At 50.1% G+C, this 22,461-nt stretch overlaps 1 protein-coding gene and 2 pseudogenes across 1 annotated transcript in view; 2 read left to right on the top strand and 1 right to left on the bottom strand.

The window, feature by feature from the left end:
• LOC120764665 (zinc finger protein 271-like) overlaps positions 1-266 on the bottom strand; it is a 37,105-nt pseudogene extending 36,839 nt beyond the window's left edge.
• The window catches only part of LOC120764669 (zinc finger protein 239-like), a 96,130-nt gene extending 86,626 nt beyond the window's left edge, over positions 1-9,504 (top strand). Inside the window, exon 2 of the mRNA XM_058423855.1 lies at positions 2,521-9,504. Within this exon, the coding sequence (XP_058279838.1) occupies positions 2,521-2,548 (28 nt within the window). The 3' untranslated portion in view covers positions 2,549-9,504. The remainder of the gene's footprint in view (positions 1-2,520) is intronic.
• Positions 6,883-19,472, top strand: LOC120764655 (zinc finger protein OZF-like; annotated as a pseudogene).
• Positions 19,473-22,461: the final 2,989 nt, after the last annotated feature.

Here is a 22,461-nt window from a genome sequence, read left to right as displayed (position 1 = left end):
CCCACCGCGGCTCTGCTGGCACCGGGACCCCCCCCCCCAAAACACATCCTGGCGACACCCCGATGTGCCCCCGAAGGGCATCTGCGGCTCGGCTTTGGAACCCCGCAAGCTCCAACATCCCCCCAAAGAAATCCCAAACTCAGGGACACCAGCCAGGATATTTGGGGCGAGCTCCCCCTCCCCGGGCACCTGCAGGATGGGGAACGGTTCCGGGGCCTGCGAGTTTGGGGAGCACTGGAGCAGCCCGATTCCTCCTCTCGTCTTCTCTTCCGGCTTCTTTTTGCGGCTCCGCCTCTTCCTTCCTCCCTCCTCCTCTTCCCCCCGCTCCTCAAAGCCCTCGCAGCCGGCGGGAGGAGCGGTGATGGAGCCGGGACAGGTCGGAACGCAGAGGCCGGTGGGGGATGCCAGGAGTAGGATCACTGGGAGTGACTGGGCTGTACTGGGATCATACTGGGAGCAGCTCCCGGGTGACTGAGTTATACTGGGATCATACCGGGAGTGAATAGAAGCAGCGCGATAGCTCCAGCGCCTGGGCTGGGGGCGCTCCTGGGCGGCGAGGGGCTAGTGGGACCTCCGGCACCAGGACACTGAGCCGCCATTCCCGGCACCAGGACCCCCCTGCTCCCCTTATCCTGCACAGGAACCCCCCTGAATCCCCTATTCCTGGACATCAGGACTCCCCTGCTCCCTTTTTTTCCCGGCCATCCCATGTCTCCCAGCCTCCAGGCTTCCCGTGTGCTTGACCCTGGGATGCCCTGGAATGCCTTGGACCCCCATTCCTGCCTTTCCTAGCCCCCAGCCCCACCTTTCTGCAAAACCAGAAACCACTGAACTCCCCCTTCCCAAACACTGTGTGTAGAAATTGCTTCCTCCTGCTGCTGAGGATTCCAGGACGGTGTAGATAAATGTAGACGAGAGATCTCTGAAGTTAGGTTTAGAAGATGAGATTTATTGTAAGGGATGTGGGGGGCTTGCTCTGAGCTGCCAGGCTGCAGCTCGTGGCAAGGCCTAGGAAAGTGGGGGAAGGGAGAAGTAGGGAGAGGAGATTCCAAGAGAGGAAAGTCCTCGGGAAAGGGTGCAAGCAAAGAGAGCAAAGAGACCATCCAGCCCCCCGGGACCCCTTATCAGGGGTCTTCAAGGTGGGCTGGAACAAGCCTTGTGCCAATGGGGTTACAGATACCTGATACTTCAGGGGAGGGGTACAGGTGTGGGAGGAACCATACATTGAGGGGTGAGACAGGACATTCCATTTGATCTCTGGGTCTGGCTGCAGGTAACCTTCAGATGGTCACATAACTGTTTTCCCAGACATCCAGTATCTAATACATCTCAAACATCAAAACTTACTTTCAATTCTATCTCACCTACAGGTTTCTCATTCTCAGATATAGCAATCATATTTATAGGGTTTTTTGGCTTCCTCCTCCCCCAACAACTGTGGGTATCCCCACCATGCTACCCTCCAGTTTTGGGGAAACCCTGGACTTCCCCTTTCCTGGGCTCAAGGACCCCCTGGAACTTCCTTCTACCCTCTCCATGTTTCTGCCTCCCCCATTTCCTCGACCCTGAGACCCCTTCTAACCTCCCATTCATGAGAACCGAGATGCACTTTTACCTCCATGCTTGTCACTGAGAGCCCCCTGCACCCCCTTATCCGGCACCAACTCGACCTTTTTCCAGCCAGCCTGCCTCTCCCAGCCCCCAGAGCCAACCTTCTCCTTTGCCCTGGGACCCCTAGGCCCCCATTCCTGCATTTCCCAGTCCCCAGCCCCTCCTTTCCTCACACTGAGGAACCCTGGCACCCCCTTTCCTGGGCACAGGATTCCCAGGACACACCATGCCACCTCTCCCAGTCCCTGCACCTGCTTTTCCTTGACTCTGAGCCCCTGGACCTCCTTCCCAGCTCTTCAAGTCTGGTGTTGTCAGAGCTCAGCCTGGGGGTTTCCCAGTCCTTGATTGTGGGGGATGTGGACGGGACCCCCTACAAGCACTGCGACAGCGAGTGGGGATGGATGGAGCTGCAGACACCGGGGATGGCAGCAGGAGCTGAGCTGGGATTATTGGGATAGCCAGAGCTGGGACACTGGGGTAGCCAGGCCCGGGATATTGGGATAGCCCGACCTGGCTCAAGGAGAGGGACTGGCACACGGCTGATAGAACCAGAGTGGAAGGGGCTAGAGGGAGCCGGGGACTGGGCTGGGATCTGTGGGAATGGAGGACTTTGAAGGGCTGGGATGGGATCTGTGGGGCTGGAATGGGAATCCAGGGAGCTCCAAGGGGCTGTATGGGGTTGGGACACAACTCCATGGGTCCATTCTCTCCTTGTTCCCAGGTGTCCACATGGTGCAGGTGGTTTCCAGCTGTAACCTCCTGAAACATTATTTTAAAGAGTTAAGATTTTAGCTTAGGGTTAGAAGCAATTTCTATTGATCAAGATGTAAGTTAGATTAGTAAATGGTAGGTTAATGATTATTAGATGCCCAAGCTAGAGCTAACTGTTATATTATGAGCTTGTTATAGAAAAAGTGGAGTAAGTGAACCATCATAAGAACAGATTGAAACCACTAAGAACAATGGCCAGCACCTGGACTTGGTATCAATCATGAAGCAGAGGACCTTGGATCGTGCCAGAAGGTCACAGAGACCTGATGAAGACTCTCCTGACTTCATCCTCTGAGACCACTGACCCAATTAAAGACCACCAACCCAATTCAAGAGAAGAATTGCGCAGGCACAAAGGACTAATAGCATCATTTTAATACAGAGCGGGGGAATGGGAGGTGCTGGGTGGGTTATGCATATGTATTGTATGTAAGATCTTGGAAAATAAATAGAGAGCAATGAGCCTTGTTTGGGGCGGCCACGCCTTTCGGAGATGACTCCCGTGCCGCCTGGTGGTGAATAAATATACCACTTTCTAACTTTAATTAGTTAGAGGGTCTTTGTCTGTGACTATATCGGTTTTCAATGACTCAGTTGGCAAGCCAGGCAGGAGAAGGTTTTGCTTGGCTGTGAGACCAGCTCGGGTGGAGGACCCCCTTGGGGCACCCCCAGGATATTCCTGGAAGAGTGGGCTCCACTGCCCGTCCTGTTCATCCAGCAGCAGACAAGAACTCCTGACTACTAAAACTCCGGACAAAAAGGTATGTTTAGGAAAATTGAAACAGTTTGAACAGTGACCTGTAAGGTGTATGCATGGTCAGGAAAGGCTGTTGTAAGTTGTGGGAGACGTCCCACAAACAACTTGTGCCTCTGTAGTGTGCTGGCAAGCTTGATTGATATCTGGGCAGTTGCACTTGGTTGCCAGCAGAGAAAGCTGTTAAGATGTTGTACTGGGCCATGGAGGGCTCAGGTTGGTGTTGCTGGCAGAAGGAGATTTTGCCATTTGTTGTGCCGTACAGGGCTCACCTGCTAGAATCCAGGGCTAGCAATTGTAAGGGCAAATCCTGGTTTGTGGTTGTTAAAGGGGATTTCGCCATTTGCTGTGCTGTAAAGGGCTCTGTTTGCTAGCAATCTGGGGGCTAGCAATTGTAAGGGCAAATCCTGATTTGTGGTTGTTACACTGTGTGAATGTGTCCTGACTGAGAATGATTGAGAGAGAGTTTGTTGAGACGTGCTACCAGGACGAAGTGATTGAGGAGTTTGGACCTGTGGTTCCGTTTTCGGGCGACTGAAATGGCCGGAGAAAAAAGAAGTGAGTGAGGTGTATGAAAACCCTTAAAGCCCCCTCCCCACTGTGACTGTGGTGTGTGTGTTTTGGTTACCGGGATGGTATTCACTGTAACTGTATTTTTGAGGAAACATCCATCTTGTGTTAAAAGCTGTAAGTGCAGCACATGCTGAGTGAAAGAGTTGATTAGCCTCTGAGAGCTGAGGTGTGAATGCTTTTGAAGTAGATTGAGGACAGACAGAGGACAGGACCAGTTTGGCAAGGAGAAATAGAAGCCCTTGACAAGAGCTTGGTTGTGATTTTAGGTACGGAGGTTGTGTCTGTAGGTTATTGGAATTAAAATAAGGGTAACTTAAGTCTGAGAACTCAATCTGGCCAGACGAATAAAAGGAATTCCTTTACCTCAGTGGTTTGGGCTTGACTCGTAGGAGTTTGTGAATTCAGTAAACTGGTGGATAGACAGAGAAAATTTAAAAATATATTTAGAAGTTCTGTATCTCATGTCTGCTGGAAGACTAGTGGATCTGGATTGGGAGCAATGGGCTGTAGAGAATTTAGAAAGTCAAGAAGGAGTGAATGGAATAGCTTGTATTTTTGGGAATTTTCCTGCAGCTTTTGGTGCATCTAGAGGTTGTCACTGTGCCTGGGTGCTTTTGCAGTGTAAAATTTGTGCGGGACGTTACTATTGTTCTTCTGCTAACTGGTACAGAGAATGTGCCCAGTGTAAACAACAGCTTCTTGATCAAGCTGATTTAGAGCCAAATATTTTAACACATTTAGTAAAGCAATTTTTATTTTCAACTCCAACTCCAGCTTTAAACCAAAGCAATTTCTATTTCAACTCTGTCTCCAGCTCTAAGCACAGCTGAAGTTCAGCTTCACCTTCTATTTTATCCCCTACTCTGACTACTCCACTTACTCCTAAATCTCTCCTACTGCCCAGCAGTGACAGTGAGGAAGAGGAGCCCTCTCCAAAGGTTCCTACAGCATCCCAGACTCAGAAACAAACCACAGAAGAGGACATCGAAAAGGGAAGGCCGTGGTTGCTCATGTTAAGGAAAACTGAGGTGAACCGGAGGATCTTACCCTAGGAGACCCTCTGGTTGTAATACACTAGGGAAAAAAGAAAGAGAAATGAAGTTTTTGATAAACACAGGGGGCAACATATTCAGTGTTAAATAAAGCTTTAATACCAATAACAGATGATTATGTTATGGTAAAAGGGGTAACTGGCCAATCTGAAAAGGCTTATTTTTGTAGGCCATTGAATTATAAACTTGGGAAACAATGGGGAATTCACAGGTTTTTATATATGCCCAATGCTCCATCAGCACTTTTGGGTAGGGATCTATTGGAACTATTAGAGGCAAAAAGAAGACTATTTAAAAATTGAGAGATTACTTTGGAGGTTAAGGACCAACAATATGTGGAATTGTTAAGCTTGATGTAGATAACTAATGAGGCTAAAGTTAAAAGTGAAGGTGAGATTTACAAGAAAATAATGGATCAAGTATTTCCTGGGGTTTGAGCTTTTAACATACCAGGAGAGCAAAGAATGCACCCCCAGTGCAAGTTAAGTTTAAAGAAAGAAAGCAACTAGTTAGAGTTAAGCAATACCCCTTGAAAAAATAAAAGTTAAGGGATTAGCCCAGTGACTGAAATTTTTTTACCTGTTAAAAAGCCTGATGGATCATATCAAATAGTATAAGATTTAAGAGCTGTTTATAGGATAACTAAGGATTTATACCCAGTGGTTGCCAACCCCTACACTTTGTTAACTTGTTTAACACCTGAACTAACATGGTTTATTGTTTCAGATTTAAAGGATGCTTTCTTTTGCCTTCCTCTACATGAAGCCAGCCAGAAAATTTTTGCATTTGAATAAAAAACTCAGCTCACGTGGACAGTGCTTCTGCAGGAGTTCAAAAAATTTGTCCACTTTGTTTGGAGAACAACTAGCAAAAGATCTGGAATCCTGGGAGTTCCATCAGGAGAAGGACAGAACAGCTGGTTACAGTATGTGGATGACCTCCTGATAGCTACCAAAACTCAAGAGGCATGTCTGGAGTGGATGGTAAGCCTCCTAAACTTTTCGGGCCTACAGGGGTATCACATATCTCAGAAGAAAGCCCAGATGGTGAAACAAACAGTTATTTATTTGGGCTACGAGGTTGGTACTGGACAAAGAGCCTTCAGAGAGGATCCCAAGGGAGCAATATGCCAGACCCCAAAACCCCAGACAGTAAAAGAACTGAGAACTTTTTTAGGCATGACAGGGTGGTGCAGACTGAGGATTTATAACTATGGGTTGCTTGTAAAACCTCTGTATGCCCTCATCACAGAAGGGAGCAGAGATCTTCAGTGGACAAAAGAAGCAACCTGAGCCTTCGACCAGCTAAAGAAGGCCCTTATGTCAGCTCCAGCCCTGGGACTTCCAAACGTGAGTAAACCATTCTTTTTGTTTTCATACGAGAAGCAGGGGATTGCCTTGGGAATACCAGCACAAAACCTGGGCCTGTATCACAGGGCAGTCACCTAAGCAGCTGCATGCAGCAGCTAAGGAACGGCCAGGGTGCCTCAGAGCCATTGCAGCAGTGGCAGTGAACATCCAAGAAGCACGCAAGTTCACCCTAGGCCAGAAGATGACTGTGCTAGTATCTCATACGATATCTGCAGTCCTTGAGGCAAAAGGGGGGCATTGGCTCTCCCTACAGAGGTTCCTGAAGTACCAAGCCATACTGGTAGAACAAGATGATGTTGAAATTGTGGTAACTAACATTGTGAACCCAGCTTCCTTCCTCAGCGGGAGTATGGGAGAACCAGTGATCCATGAGTGCCTGGACACCATTGAAGCCACCTACTCAAGCCCCCCAGATCTGAAGGACACCCCGCTTGAGGATGCTGAGACCTGATTTACTGATGGAAGCGGCTATGTCATCAGTGGAAGAAGACATGCTGGGTATGCAGTTACCACAAGCAGAGAGGTAATAGAGTGTGGACCATTACCAACTAATACATCTGCACAGAAGGCTGAAATAACTGCCTTAACTTGGACTTTAGAGCTAGCAAAATATGCATTTAGGGTAATTCACGCACATGGAGCCATCTGGAAAGAAAGAGGACTGTTGAATTGACAAGGAAAAAGTATTAAACATGCACAGGAGATAATAAAACTGTTGGAGGCAGTCCAGCTATCAGAAAATGTAGCCATCATGCATATCAAGGCACACCAAAAAGTGAGCTCTGAATTGGAGGAAGGAAACGAGCTGGTGGACAGAAAGGCAAAAGAAGCAGCTAAAGGTGAGGTAACTGTTGAAACTGTTGAGGCAACCTTAATTCCAGATGAGCAAATTTTCATTGAAGGTAAGCCAAAGCACAGTAAAAAGGACAAGAGCGGTGGGCTATTTCAGATAAAAGGAAAGGAGGGCTTATGATCCCCTTTTACATACTATAGTCATTTGTGAAAGAGGAACATGAAAAAACACATTGGGGAATAGATGATTTATATAATTATTTTAAAAAAATAGAATCATAGCTAAAAATTTGTAAAGTATAATAATTCAGGTGACTTGCCAATGTAGCCTTTGCCTCCAAACTAATCCCAAAAATATTTTTAAACCAACGCTTGGGCAGATTGGGAAAGGATATGGACCTGGGCAGCAATAGCAAATTGATTTTTCAGATCTACCCAGGAAAGGAGGGTACCAATACCTATTGGTATAAACAGATACCTTTTCAGGGTGGCCAGAAGCTTTCCCTACCAGAACTGCCAAAGAGCAAGAGGTAACTAAAGCACTGTTACAAGAAATAATACCATGCTTTGGAGTCCCATCCACAATGTTTTTAGATAGGGGGCCGTATTTTATTTCAAAAACTGTGCTGCAAATGAAGCGGCAAATTACAAGACTGGGACAAGAAGCAGTTACCTTGGCCTCTGGCTTTTCCATTAGCATTATTATGAATTTGGACTAAGCCAAGAGTAAAAGAAAAACTAAGCCCCTTTAAAATATTGTGTGGAAGGCCATATGGAATTTAAGAAGGGACAACACCCACTCAAGTAGAGGAAGAAACCATATACAGATATGATGGCCCTAAATAAACAACTTACAGAAATAAAGAAACACGTGGCTGCGGCTCAAACCAGAGAACTAGATAGACTAGTATATGATGTACAGACTGGGGATTACATATACATTAAGTCTTTTGCAGAAAAAAAGCTTTGTAACCACGGTGGGAGGGACCATTCCAAGTGCTCCTCATCACCTTTACTGCAATCAAGATCAAGGAACAAAGCACCTGGATCCATCACTCCCAAGTGAAGAAAGCTCCTGAGAAACTCTGGAAAGTTATACTGGGTGATAATGAACTAAAATTAAAACTGTCTTGGGAAAATAAATGATAAGTATAGTATAACAACTATTTGAAAAATAGGAAAGATAGTAATTGTAATGGATAATCAAGTAGGTATAGCCTGGAAAGTTGTGGCATTTATGACCATTTATGGCTATCGCTATAGCCACAGCTAATGCAGCACCACTCCATTACAATGTGACTGGTAAATATAAGTGCCAAGGGAAAGCTTATGATTTTGTCTCCCATACGTCTCTGATTCAGATGCTTAAAGGTTACAAATGCAACTGTGTAGGAAGGTTGGGGAAACTTAATTTAACTTGTGCGTTTGTAACTTTTCAAAATTGAAGAATGTGATTTTCCTATTAGGCACGTGTTGTATCCCACCAACATATAAAGGCAAACTTGACTACTGTTCAAGAAATATTGCCTGTGCCTATAGAGATGAACTTAACTCTAGTTGCACAATTATTGAAACACCATGGATTAAAGAAAAGAAAACAAAATGATAAAGAAAGAGAAGTTTGATTACAATGCATCATGACACAGAGACTATGCAGAGTGTATTTAAAAGTTAGAAGAAGGCCCATCCCATCATTGGTGGGATGTGCTTTCAGGGTAGTCACCAGCTGCAACTGGTTTGCTCAATACCTTGCTTTATTTGATTATTGTTTTGTTTATTTTAGTTGGTATAAGTTTGTTTTTGTTGGTTATAATACTTGTTTGGTATTAAAGAATGTGAAAGTGACTAGCAGATTTTACTTTAATATTAAAAGCATATAGTACAGTTTTAAAGAACCCCTACTCACAGCTTTGCTAGATGAAGAAGAATTTACATATTAGTAAAAGAATTTACTAACTTTGAAGAAGGAGTGGGGAAATTAAACATGATTTTAAAGAGTTAAGATTTTAGCTAAGGGTTAGAAGCAATTTATATTGATCAAGATGTAAGTTAGATTAGTAAATGGTAGGTTAATGATTATTAGATGCCCAAGCTAGAGCTAACTGTTATATTATGAGCTTGTTTATAGAAAAAGTGGAGTAAGTGAACCGTCATAAGAACAGATTGAAACCACTAAGAACAACAGCCAGCACCTGGACTTGGTATCAATCAATCACGAAGCAGGGGACCTAGGATCGTGCCAGAGGGTCACAGAGACCTGATGAAGACTCTCCTGACTTCATCCTTTGAGACCACTGACCCAGTTAAAGACCACCAACCCAATTCAAGAGAAGAATTGCGCAGGCACGAAGGACTAATAGCCTCATTTTAATACAGAGCGGGGGATGGGAGGTGCTGGGGTTATGCATATGTATTGTATAAGATCTTGGAAAATAAATAGGGAGCAAAGAGCCTTGTTTGGGGCGGCCACACCTTTCGGAGATGACTCCCGTGCCGCCTGGCGGTGAATAAACATACCACTTTCTAACTTTAATTAGTTAGAGGGTCTTTGTCCATGACTATATCGGTTTTCAACGACTCAGAAAAACTCCAAAACTGAGTGGAAAATCAGACGAAACCAGCATTGGTTTAGGAGGGTCATGTTTGGGCAGCATCATCTCCTTTTATGACCAAGCGACCCACCTGGTGGATGCAGGAAAGGCTGTGGATGTTGTCTATTTGGACTTCAGCAAGGCCTTTGACACTGTCTCCCGCAGCATACTCCTGGAAAAGCTGACAGCCCACGGCTTGGACAGGAGCGCTCTTTGCTGGCTTAGGAACTGGCTGCATGGCCAGGCCCAGAGAGTGATGGTGAATGGTGCTGCATCCAGCTGGCAGCCAGGCACTAGTGGTGCTCCTCAGGGGTCTCTGCTGGGGCCAGCTCTGTTCCATATTTTTATTGATGGCATGGATGAGGGTATTGAGTCTTTCATTAGTAAAATCGCAGACAACACTAAGCTGGGAGCATCTGTTGGAGGGGAAGGGGACTCTTCCGAGAGACCTGGAACACTTGGATGGATGGGGCAGAAGTTTAATAAGTCCCAGAGCCAAGTCCCGCGTTTTGGCCACAAAAACACCCTGCAGCACTGCAGGCTGGGGACAGTGTGGCTGGACAGTGCCCAGGCAGAAAGGGACCTGGATGTACTGGTTGACAGCTGGCTGAACATGATCCAGCAGTGTGCCCTGGTGGCCAAGAAAGCCAACGGCATCCTGGCCTGTAACAGGAATAGTGTGGCCAGCAGGAGCAGGGAGGTCATTCTTCCCCTGTACTCAACACTGGTGAGGCTGCACCTTGAGTGCTGTGTCCAGTTCTGGGCCCCTCAGTTTAGGAAGGATGTTGATATGTTTGTGTTCAGAGGAGGGCAATGAGGCTGGTGAGGGGCTTAGAACATAAGCCCTATGAGGAACAGCTGAGGGAGCTCTGGTTGTATAGCCTGGAGAAGATGAGACTCAGAGGTGACCTTATCACTCTCTACAACTTCCTGAAAGGTGGCTGTACACAGCTGGGGTCTCCTTCTCCAGGCAGCAACTGACAGAACTAGAGGACACATTCTCAAGCTGTGCAAAGGAAAATATAGGCTGGTTATTAGGAAAACCTTTTTCATGGAAACAATAAAGTACTGGAATAGTCTGCCTGAGGAGGTGGTGAATCACCATCCCTGTATGTGTTTAAAAAAAAGACTGGATGTGGCACTCAGTGCCTCAGTCTAGTTCAGGTGTTTGGGTGTGGGTTGGAGTCGATGATCTTGGAGGTCTCTTCCAACCTAGTCATCCTGCATTCTATCAAATGCCCCTTGAGGGGACATTGGGGGGTCCCGGTGGCAGCTTCCAGTAGAGGCAGCCTGGAGGAGCACAGCCCTGGGCCCCCAGGACCCTAAAGATGGGAGGCCAGAGAGGGGGAAGCAGTGTGATTTGCGGGACCCTCAACAGCCTGGAGAAGGGGGAGGGGGGGACTGCTTGGATCCCCTGCACCCCAAAGCAGAGAATAAGCGGAGAATGAACCCCAGGATCTGAAAACCTCCAGCATCCCTGTATGAGGAGACCAAAGAGGGGGGAGATTTTTAGGTTCCTGGGACTCCCAACAGCCTGTGGAGGGTGGGGACTGAGTAGATGGGGGACCCCCAATACAAGCATGACCCCCAGCAGCTGGGACAGGGGGGAACCCCTGAGCAACAAAGGGTAGAGACCAGAGACAAGGAACTCCTGGGAGGCATTTTCAGAGCTGATTCTTGGTTTTTGGGGAGTTTTTATGGACCCCAGATTCCCGGTGACTTCTAGAGATGGACTTGGGCAGAGGGACCTTCAAACTCAACGTGCTCATCCCTTGGTTTCCCCCAAACCAGGGTTTCCCATTCCCAGCCCTTGTCCAGATGAAGGAAGAGGCTGTGAGGAAGATGTCCTGGGACAGCCAGGCAGGTGAGGAGGAAGTCAGTGACATTTCCCCCTCTCTCCTGCTCCATCTCCCAGCCCAGTACGGCCCCCGGCTGCAGGACAACCCTGCTGCCGACGCCGTCCTGCGGGTATGCACTGGGGTAATCTCCTTCCCTTTCCCTGTGGCACAGAGGCAAATCCCATCCCCTCTTTGTCCTTCATCCCCCAGCCAAAGAGCTGAACATAGAGACCAGGGAGGACAAATTCCTGCAGCAGAACCTCATGGAAGAGGCCGTTTTGAGTGGCTCCATGGAACAGGAATCCAACGGGGAGGAAAAGCCCCAGAGATCCCGCAGGAGGAGGGGCTGCAAAGGCAGATCACAAGGATCTGAGGAGGAAAAACCCACCCTGTGCCAGGAAGGTGGCCAGAGACTGAGCCAGAACTCAGACCTGGTTGTCCATGAGCAGCTTCATGATGGGGAGAAGCCCCACAAATTCTTTGAGTGTGAGAAGAGCTTCAGCTGTCAGTGCCACCTGCTCTGCCACAGGTGGATTTACACAGAGGATTTACACAGGAGAAAGACCATACGAGTGTGGGGAATGTGAGAAGAGCTTCAGGAAGAGCTCAGACCTTATCCGCCACCGGAGGATCCACATGGGGGAACGACCCTACGAGGGTTGGGAATGTGGGAAGAGGTTTCAGACCGGCTCTGACCTGATCTGTCACCAAAAGATCCACACTGGGGAGTGGCTCTACGAGTGTCCCCAGTGTGGGAAGAGCTTCTCACGGAGCTCTATCTTGACCAGACACCAACAGAGGCACTTCTAAGGGAAGCTCTGTGAGTGCCTTGAGTGCGGGAAGAGCTTCGTGCTCTGCTCCAACTCCATCCCCCACTGGAGAACCCACATTGGGTAGAGCACTGGTGACCCACATTCCCTGTGATCCATGTTGGGAAGACGTGGCTGGTTATCCTTCTGTTTTTATCTTAATTTTTTTCTCCCTCTCTTTGCACTCCAGATTGGTCTGTCACCTCAAAACCATTCCAATCCCACAGAGAACAACTCAATCTTACCCCAAAAGGGCTCAATCCCACCTCAAAATGGCTTGTTCCTCCCTCCAAAAAAATCAATCCCACAGCAAACTTACTCGATTCCACAGCTGCCGGGGTGAGATCAGGTTGGAAGGAGATTGTGAGAAGTGGGATCCAAATTTGGAGCGGTGGGATCAGGATTGTGTGGGGCTGGGTGGGTGGGATGTGTCTGATAGAAAATAAAACTTTCAGAGTTCTTGATTTTTTTTTTCCCATTCATTTCAGTCAACTGCAGTTCTGTTTTCAGAGTGCCACCTTCTCAGCTGATTGTGTTTGTGTCCTCCTGTCTCTTCTGCCTGCTCTGTCTCTCAGTGTCTCCCTTGACCCAGGGCAGCTCCCACCAAAGACCCTGCCCTGATTTAATTCCCAATCCAGGAGCTACAAACCAGCATGGATGAAGTTCTGAAGGCTGGCAGTGAAATGTCACTGTAGGATCTTGCTGCCCTTGGCTTTTGGCCCCTTCTTCAGAGCTTTTCCTTCAAGGGCAGGAAGATCTGTTCCTTGCTGGGAACAGATCCTTGGAGTGTGTGCCATGCAGGACCATACAGACTGTGTTCATACGGACTGGGATCCTACAGACTGGGCCTGCACAGACTGGGACCATCTGGATCCGAACCATAGAGACTGGGATCATACAAACTTGGATCATATGGACTGGGATGGCTTCACTGGAAAGACGCAAACCAAGGTGGTCCCGCCTGGCCCAGGGGTCCCTCCCAGTTTCTTCCATCCCCGAGGGTCCCTCCCAGTCCCACCTGGGGGCACAGCCAAAATGCCCTGGAGCAAATGCAGCAGTCCCAGATTGATCCCGGATCTGATAGCTCTACTGGTTCTGGCCCCGGTCTCAGCATGGTCCCAGTGTCTATCTCAATACCGGAGAAGTGCCGGTCCCAGTCTCAGTCTCACTCCGAGAGTGTTGCCAGTCTTGGTGCTGGTGCTAGTTCCAGCCTCCGTCTCAGTCTCGGTCTTGGTTTTGGTGTCAGTGTTGGAGCAGTCCTGGTTATGGAGCTGGTGCTGGTGCCGGTGCTGGCCTTGGTCCCAGAGTGCTCCCAGTGCCAGTCTCAGTCTCAATCTATGCCCTGGTACTGGGGCAGTGCTGGTCTCGGTGCTGGTTCCTGTGCCTCTCTTGGTCTCAGTCCTGGAGTTCTCCCAGTCTCAGTTCTGTCCACAGTCCTGGACCAGTCCTGGAGCGCTCCCGGTCCTGGTGCTGGTTCCAGTGCTGGTCATGGTCTCAGTCCTGGATTGTTCCTGTTGCTGGTGCCAATTCCAAAGCATTCCCAGTAACCGTCCCAGTGGTCAGTCTTAGTGTCAGTCTTGGTCCAGCGCCAGTTCTGGTGCCGGTCTCGGTCTCCAACTCGGTCTCCATCCCAGTGCCGGTCCCAGAGTGGTGCCAGTCTCGGATCCTGTGTCGGTGTCAGTCTTGCTGCTGGTGCCAGTTCTGGTGCTGATCTTGGTCTTGGTCCAGGTCCTGGAGATTTTAGGCCTGTTTGGGTGATTTTAGGCTAAACTGGGCAGGCTTAGGCCAGATTTAATGCACCTTTGGCTGATTTGAGGCCAATTCTGGTGGCTTTAGGGTGGATTTTAGATCCCTTTGGATGATTTTAGGCCCATTTGAGTAATTGTAGGCCAAATTCCTCAGGTTTAGGCTGGGTTTTCAAGCCTTTTAGTGTGGATTTTTTTGTCCACTTGGCTGATTTTAGGCTAAATCTGGTAGAGTTTAGTCCCATTTGGATGATTTCAGGCCAAATCTGGATTTAGATTAAGTTTAGATCCCTTTGGATGATTTAAGCCAAACCAGGTATTTTCAGGGTGGATTTATGCCGTTTTAGGAGATTTAAGGGGATTTTTGGCCATTTTGTGTGGGTTTTATACCAGTTGGGCAAATTTTGGGTGGTTTTGGTTGGTTTTATCCATATTTGGCTTATTTTCAGTCACAAACCATGTGGATTTCAGATGGATTTTAGGCACCTTTGGGTGATTTTAGGCCAACCTTGTGGGGATTGTAGGCCTCTTGGGTGATTTGAGTCCAAACCTGATCGGGTTTAGGGGTGGATTTGAGGGCCACTTTGGACAATTTTAGCCCTTTTTGCATAGTTTTAGGCCAATGGAGCCCTTTTACCACATGCGTGCCCCTTGGCCACGCCCATTTCCCCTCATAATTCCCGCCCTGTCCCTGACCCCACCTCTTTCCTGCCATACTTCCCTTTTTCCTTGATCCGCCCTCAAAGTTCGGGGTTCAAACGAGGGAGGAGGGAGGAGGAGGGAGGAAGAGACAGAGCGCAGCAGGGAAGAGCAGGAGAAGACAAGAGGAGGAATCGGGCTGCCCTCGTGGGACATAGGGGATCGCCGGGTGGTGTTTTTGGGGGGTCCCGGTGGCAGCAGAGCCCCAGTGGGGGCCGGGGGGATGCGGGTCCCCCCGCGGTGGGGGTTGGGCTTCCCGGGCCGGGCCCTCCGAGCTCTGCCGGGGCCACGTGGGGAGCACGGACCAGCGAGGGGACACCGGGTTTGGGGAGCCCCGGAAGAGCCATGGCTTCCCTAAGCAGGACCCCAAAGAGGGGAGACCCCCAGAACTGCAAAGCGGGTACCCCGAGATGGGGAGGCCCTGGGAAATGCCGGGACCCCGGCAGGGGCTGCTGGAGCTGGAGGGGCAGAATGGCCGGGAAAGGGGTTCCAGGATCGCGGTGCCGGAAGTGGCTGCTCCCAGTATGAGCCTGGTCTCTTCCCCTTGCTCTCTGCCTGATCCTTGTTGCTCCCAGTACGAGCCCAGTCACTCCCAGTAATTCCCTATTATGATGCAATTTGCCCCCAGCATGTTCCCAGTTGCTCCCAGTTCCTCCCACTTTTGTCCTGTGTGTTCCCAGTTCTCCCAGTTGTCCCTAGCATAGTCCTAGTCACTCCCACTATGATCCAAGTCTCTCCCAGCAGGGCCACAGTCACTCTCATTTGCCCCCAGTTTCCCCCAGCATGGTCCGAGTTCCCCCTCCTGACTCATTCCCAGTTTGGTGCCAGTCACCACTCCAGTGGCCTCAGACAATCCCAGTATATCCCAGTTGCCCTGAACATACTCATAGTTGTTCCCAGACACCTCCAGTTACCTCAGTGTGGTTCACTTACCCCCAGTTTTTTCAAGTTGCTCCCTTCAGTGTGTCCCCAGTTTGCTTGCCAGCATGGGCTGATAGCTCCAGTAACCTCCAGTCAGGGGTCCACTGATCCCTGCTCTTACCACAGTATGATTGTAGACACTCAGTATGATCCCAGTACGATCTCAGTCACTTGCAGTCTAATTCAGCACTCCCAGTCAATGCCAGCAAGACCCCAGAGGCCTCCAGTATGATCCCTGTGACTGCCTGTCTCTCCCAGAATATCCAAGGCACCCCCAGCATGCTCCCAGTCACTCCCACTTCCTCCCAGTTTGCTTTCAGTATGATACCAGTTGCTCACAGCCACTCCCAGTCAATCCCAGTATGATTCCCATCACCCACAGTGTGATCCCAGTTCTCCCCAGCATGGACCCAGCTGTTCCCCCTGTCATCCCAGTAAGATCCCAGTTTCTCAGCAGTGTTCCAATTGTTCCCTCGTTCCTCCAGTATGATCCCAGTTGCCCCTAGAATATCCCAGTCCCTCTCAGCATGGTCCCAGTCACACCCAGATGCCCACAGTGTAGTTGCCTGTTTGCATGGTTCCAGTCCATTCCAGCATGGTCCTTGGTTTTTCCCAGAGTGGTTCCAGACACTGCCAGTATGGTTCCAAACATTCCCAGTATATACCAGTTGCCCTCAGCATGCTTATAGTCATCCCAGTCACTCCCAGTTGCCCCAGTAAGGTTCTAGTTACCTAAGAATGATCCCAGTCTTTCCCAGTTACTCCCAGTTCCCTCCAGCATGATCCCAGTTTCTGTCACCCAAGGTATGATCCCAGTTGCTCCTAGTATGATCCCAGATATCATCTCAGTCCCCTCAGCATGGTTCTAGTACCTGCCAGTGGATTTCAGTTGCTCCCAGTGTGTGCACATTTTCCTCCCAACATGGGCCCAGTAGCTCCCAGTAACCCCTAGTCAGGATCCATTCAGAAACAGTAATCCCAGGGCTCCCCGGATGATCACAGTGGCATCTGTAGTCACTCCAGCTACAATCGCAGTCACTCACAGTATGGTCTGTTGTAGTACCCAGTCAACCCCAGTATGACCCCAGTTGCTCCCAGATACTCCCAGTATTATTCTAGTCATGGCCAGAGTGTCTTCCCTCCACTTCCTGTGTGGTCCCGGTTGCTCCCAGTCACTCCCAGTACGGTCCAGTCATGGCCAACACATTACCAGTCACTCCCAGTCTGATTTCAGTGTGATCCCAGTCACTCTCAGATAGTCCCAATAATATTCTGGTCACTCCCAGTATGATCCCAGTCAGTTCCAATAGGATCCCAGTATGACTCTGACATGGGCACAGCTGCTCCCATTATCATCCAGTGTGGTTCCAGTTGTTCCCATTTATCCCCACTATGGTTTCAGTCTTTCCTTGTATATCCCAATTGCTGTCAGCATGTTCCCAGTCACTCCCAGTCTCCTGGAGTTGCTTTCAGCCTGATCCCAAGTGCTCACAGCCACTCCCAGTCCCCCTCAGTGCAGTCCCAGTTGCTGCCAATATGATCCTGTATGATCCCAGTCTCTTCCAGCATAGCCCAGCTGCTTCCACTGTGATCCCACTAGGATCCCAGTTGCCCCCAGCATGGTTCTAGTTTCTCCCTGTTGCTCTCAGTGTGATCCCAGTTGCACCCAGCTGCCTCTGGTACAGTCCCAGTCAGTCTGTAGATGATCCCAGTCCCTGCCAGCATGGTCCCAGTCATGCCCAGTTCCCCCCAGTGCGGCCCCAGTCACCCCCACTTGATGCCAGTTTCTCCCAGTGTGGTCCCAGTTTTCCCCAGTTCTCCCCAGCATTGTTCAGCCTGTTCCCAGTGTGGTTCCAGTCACACCAGTATGGTCACAGACACTCCTAGTATACCTGAGTTGCCCTCAGCATGCTTCTAGTCATTCCTGGTCACTCCCAGGTGCCATAGTACATAGTTGAAGTGTAGGACCTGAGTTGGACTTGACTATCTTGGAGGTCTCTCAACCAAGTCATCCTGCGTTCTGTATTCTGTAAAATGCCCCTTGCGGGGACGTTGGGGAGTCCCAGTGTCAGCTGCTGGCAGAGGCAGCCTGGAGGAGCACAGCCCTGGGCCCCCAGGACCCCAAAGATGGGAGGCCAGAGAGGGGGAAGCAGTGTGATTTGCGGGACCCTCAACAGCCTGGAGAGGGGGCAGGGGAAACTCCTTGGACCCCCTGCACCCCAAAGCAGAGAATAAGGGGAGAAGGGATGCTGGGACCCCAAAAAACCCCAGCATTCCTAACTGAGGAGACCAAAGAGGAGGGGGCTTTTTGGGTTCCTGGGACTCCCAGCAGCCTGGAGAGGGTGGGGACTGAGTAGATGGGGGACCCCCAATACAGGTGTGACCCCCTGCAGCTGGGACAGGGGGAAACCCCTGAACAACAAAGGGGAGAGACCAGAGACAGGGAACTCCTTGGCAGCTTTTTCTGGGCTGAATCTTGGTATTTGGGGAGTTTTTATGGACCCCAGATTCCCGGTGACTTCTAGAGATGGATTTGGGCAGAGGGACCTTCAAACTCAATGTGCTCCTCCGCTGTTTTTCCCCCAAACCAGGGTTTCCCATTCAGAACCATTGGCCTGATGGAGGAGGAGGCTGTGAGGAAGAGGAAGGTGTCCCGGGACAGCCAGGCAGGTGAGGAGGAAGTCAGTGCCCCTTTCCCCCTCTCTCCTGCTCCATCTCCCAGCCCAGCACGGCCCCCGGCTGCAGGACAACCCCGCAGCCGATGCCGTCCTGCCGGGGACGCACTGAGGGGATCTCCTTCCCTGTGGCATGGAGGCAAATCCCATTGTCTCCTTGTCCTTTCTCCCCCAGACAAGGAGCTGAACATGGAGATGAGGGAGGACAAATTCCAGGAGCAGAACCTTGTGGAAGAGACTGTTCTGAGCACCTCCACAGAACAGGAACCCAACGGGGAGGAAAAGCCCCAGAGATCTGCTGGAGGAGGGACTGCAAAGGCAGATCACGAGGATCTGAGGAGGAAAGACCCACCCTGTGCCAGGCAGGCAGACGGAGATTGAGTCAGATCTCAGACCTGGTTGTCCAGGAGCAGCTTCATGATGGGGAGAAGCCCCACAAGTGCTTGGAGTGTGAGAAGAGCTTCAGCTGGCGGTCCCTCCTGCTCCGCCACCAGAGGATTTACACAGCAGAAAGACCATATGAGTGTGGGGAATGTGGGAAGAGCTTTAGCCAGAGCTCCCACCTGATTGTCCACCAGAGGATCCACACTGGGGAGAGGCCCTACGAGTGTGATAAATGCAGGAAGAGGTTTCAGACCAGCTCCAGTCTCCTCCTTCACCAGCAGATTCACACAGAGGAGAGGCCCTTCCGCTGCCCCAGCTGTGGGAAGGGCTTCAGGCAGAATGCACACGTCATCACCCACCAGCGCATCCACACTGGGGAGAGGCCCCATGAGTGTGAGGAATGTGGGATGAGATTCAGCCGGAGCTTCCACCTGATCCTCCACCAGATGATCCACACTGGGGAAAGGCCTTACCAGTGTGGGGAATGTGGGAAGAGCTTCAGATGTAGCTCCAACCTGATCCAGCACCAGAACATCCATACTTGGGAGAGGGAGAGGCCGTACAAGTGTGGGGAATGTGGGAAGGGCTTCAGCCAGCATAGCAACCTGATCGTCCACCAGCAGATCCACACTGGGAGTAGGCTCTATGAATGTTCTGGGTGTGGGAAGAGGCTTCCCACCAGCTCAAGTCTCCTCCTGCACCGGAGGATTCATACAGAGTTGTGGCCCTTCCATTGCCCTGACTGCCAGAAGGGCTTCAGGGAGAATGGCAACCTTGTCAGGCACTGGCACATCCACACCAGCAAGAGGCCCTACAAGCATCCCCAGCGTGGGAAGAGCTTCTCACGGAGCTCAGCCTTTACCCAACACCAATGGAGGAACCAGTAAGGGAATCCCTATGAGTGCCCCCAGTGTGGGAAGAGCTTCTCACGGAGCTCAGCCTTTACCCAATACCAACGGAGGCACCGGCAAGGGAATCCCTGTGAGTGCCCCCGGTGTGGGAAAAGCTTTGTGCGCTGCTCCAACTCCATCCCCCACTGGAGGAGCCACATTGGGCAGAGCCCTGCTGACGTTCCCTGTGATCCATTTTGGGGATACACCATGCTGGCTTTCAGCCCCTTCTTCAGAGCTTTGCCTTCAAGGACAGGAAGATCTTTTCCTTGCTGGGAACTGGAATTCCAGACCCTTGGAGTGTGTGCCATGCAGGACCATACAGACTGTGATCATGTGGACTGGGATCACATGGTCTGGGATCCTATAGATTGGGACTGTGCAGATGGGGACCATATGGATTGAGAGGAATAAAATTTTTAAGGTGCAATGTTTATAAGTTATCAACCATCTATGTTACCTGTTGTTAGTTATCAGCTATCTGTATTATCTGTTACCAGTATGGGTTATCAGTTCTGTGTACTGATGTTATCTGTTTTCTGTACCCCGAAGCCCGGATTCTTTACAAAATTATGTACCCTGCCCCCAGTTCCTTCCCAGTTCCCCGGATCCCAAAACCCTTCCCTTAAATCCAAGTTAAGCCTCCGCTGCTCCCTTGTTAGTCTACCGACCCATCAAGCCACTGGCGCCTCGCCCACTGTTCCCCACCTGTCAGTCACGGCATTGACACCGCCTACTGTTTACCAGCTCCTCCCTGCCTGCCTGTCGACCCAGAGGCACAACCCACTTCTCACCCATTCCTCACCTAACACCACCCATTATGGAAATCAAGCAACTCCCAGAGTGCCTTGCTGAGACCGGAGTGTGGTGGACACTTAACAGCCCCTACTAACAACGAGCCAACACGAACCTCCATGGAATGAAAGGCAGCACCAGGTGAGGAAAGCACCCAAGCATCTGCAGACTACATTCAACTGTTCTCCAGATTTTCACCCCAATCTGAGAAGCACTCGCTGGGAGACACCCCCTAGACCAAAGGCACTTAGAACGAGTTCCTGGGAACTTCTGCGAGGCAAGGCTCCCGACTCTGCAGCGCATGTGGCAAAGTCGACGTAGACCTCCTCCTCAGTGGTGCTCATTGGGAGCAGTGGTGGCATAGGCATTCTCTGAGCCATCCCTCAAAAAGAGATGATGATAAAGGCATTTAAAGGAGTTAAAACGATCTCCTGCCCATTTGATTTCCAACATGGATCAGGACCATACAGACGAGGATGATGCCAACTGGGACCTTGTAGACTGGGATTGTATGGGTTGGGCTCATATGGACTGGGATTATACAAACTAGGATCATGTGGACTGGAATTTCACAGGCTGGGACTGTCTGGATCACCACTACAAAGATAGAGATCATATGGACAGGGATTGCTGCACTGGAGTGATGTGAACCAAGGTGGTCCCACTCCACCTAGGGCTCCCCCACAGTCCCTCCCAGTCCCTCCCATCCCCGAGGGTCCCTCCCAGTTCTGCCCTGGGCTTCGGCCAAAACTCCCCAAACTGAAGGTGGGGGTCCCAGAGTGATCCCAGAGCCAGTCCCAGCATGATTCTGCTGCTGATCTCGGTCCCTGTCTCAGTCTTAGTCTCAGTCTCAGTCTAAGGACAACCCCAGAGCTCTCCCGGTGCTGATTCCAGTCCCAGTCTTGCTCTCCATCCAGAGTGGTGCCGGTCTTGGTGCTGGTGTTGATTCTGGTTGCAGTCCTGGTCTCAGTCTTGGAGCGGTCCCAGTCCCAGTACTGGTACCGGTGCCAGTCTTGGTCCTGGAGTGCTCCCAGTGCCAATCCCAGTCTCGGTCCCGGACCAGTGCTAGTCTTGGTGCTGGTTTAGTATCAGTCCCAGAGTGCTCCCAGTCACAGTTCTGGCTGCAATCCTGGAGCAGTCCAGGAGTGCTCTCGGTGCCAATCCCAGTGTCGGTCTTGGTCTCAGTTTTGGTTCCAGTGCGAGTTCTGGTGCCAATTTTGGTCTCGGTCTCGGTCCCAGTCCCGGTGCCAGTGTGGTACCTGGTCTCAGTTCTGGTGTCAGTTCTAGGGCCAGTCCTGGAGCAGTGACGGTGTCTGTTTTAGTCTTGGTGCTGGTGCCAGTTCTGCTGCTGATCATGATTGCTGTGTTGGTTGCAGAGATTTTAGGCCTGTTTGGGTAATTTTAGGCCAAACTGGGCTGGCATAGGGTGGATTTTAGGCAACTTTGATGATTTTAGGGCAAATCTGATGGGTTTAATCGTGGATTGTAGATCCCTTGCAATGATTATAGGCCCTTTGGGTAATTTTAGGCCAAACTTGTCCACGTTTTAGATGGGTTTTCAACGCTTTAGTGTGGATTTTAGTCCCCTTTGCCTGATTTTAGGCCAAATCTGATGGAGTTTATTCCCATTTGAGTGATTTTAGGATAAGCTGAGCAGATTTAGGGTGGATTTTACATCCCTTTGGATGGTTTTAGGCCAAATTTGGGTCATTTTAGGCCAAATCTGGTGGGATTTTGTCCTGTTTGGGTGATTTTAGGATAAATTTGGCAGTTTTAAGGTGGACTTTAGATCTCTTTGGATGATTTTAGGCCCATTTGGGTGGGTTTTAGGCCTATTTGGGTGACTTTAGGCCAAATCATATGGAGTTTAGTGTAGAAGCCTCCTGGGGTGTGGCCAGATGGGACAGGTGGTGACGAGAGATCTCTAGATTCAAGGCCGTTCTTAGAGTATGTGGTTTATTGCATAGATTGTGAGTGAAGGGGCCCTGCTGAGAGCTGCCAGCCACAGCTCAGAGCAGACCCATGAGAGAGAGAAGAGAGCTAGGAAGAACAAAAGGGGGGCAAAGTCTGGGAGTGAAGAGGAGCTAATAGCGTATTAGAGAGCAGAGAGGAAGAGAAGAGTGAAGAGGCAGAGCGAAGAGAAGCAGAGTGAAGATAGAGAAGTTCCTGTTACAATACATTAAATCCTTTT

The sequence above is a fragment of the Hirundo rustica genome, chromosome 34 (genome assembly GCF_015227805.2).
Source record: "Hirundo rustica isolate bHirRus1 chromosome 34, bHirRus1.pri.v3, whole genome shotgun sequence".
In the NCBI taxonomy this organism is placed as follows: Eukaryota; Metazoa; Chordata; class Aves; order Passeriformes; family Hirundinidae; genus Hirundo; species Hirundo rustica.
The sequence above is the reverse complement of the archived record's forward strand: the minus strand, read 5'-3'. Positions and strand labels throughout refer to the sequence as shown.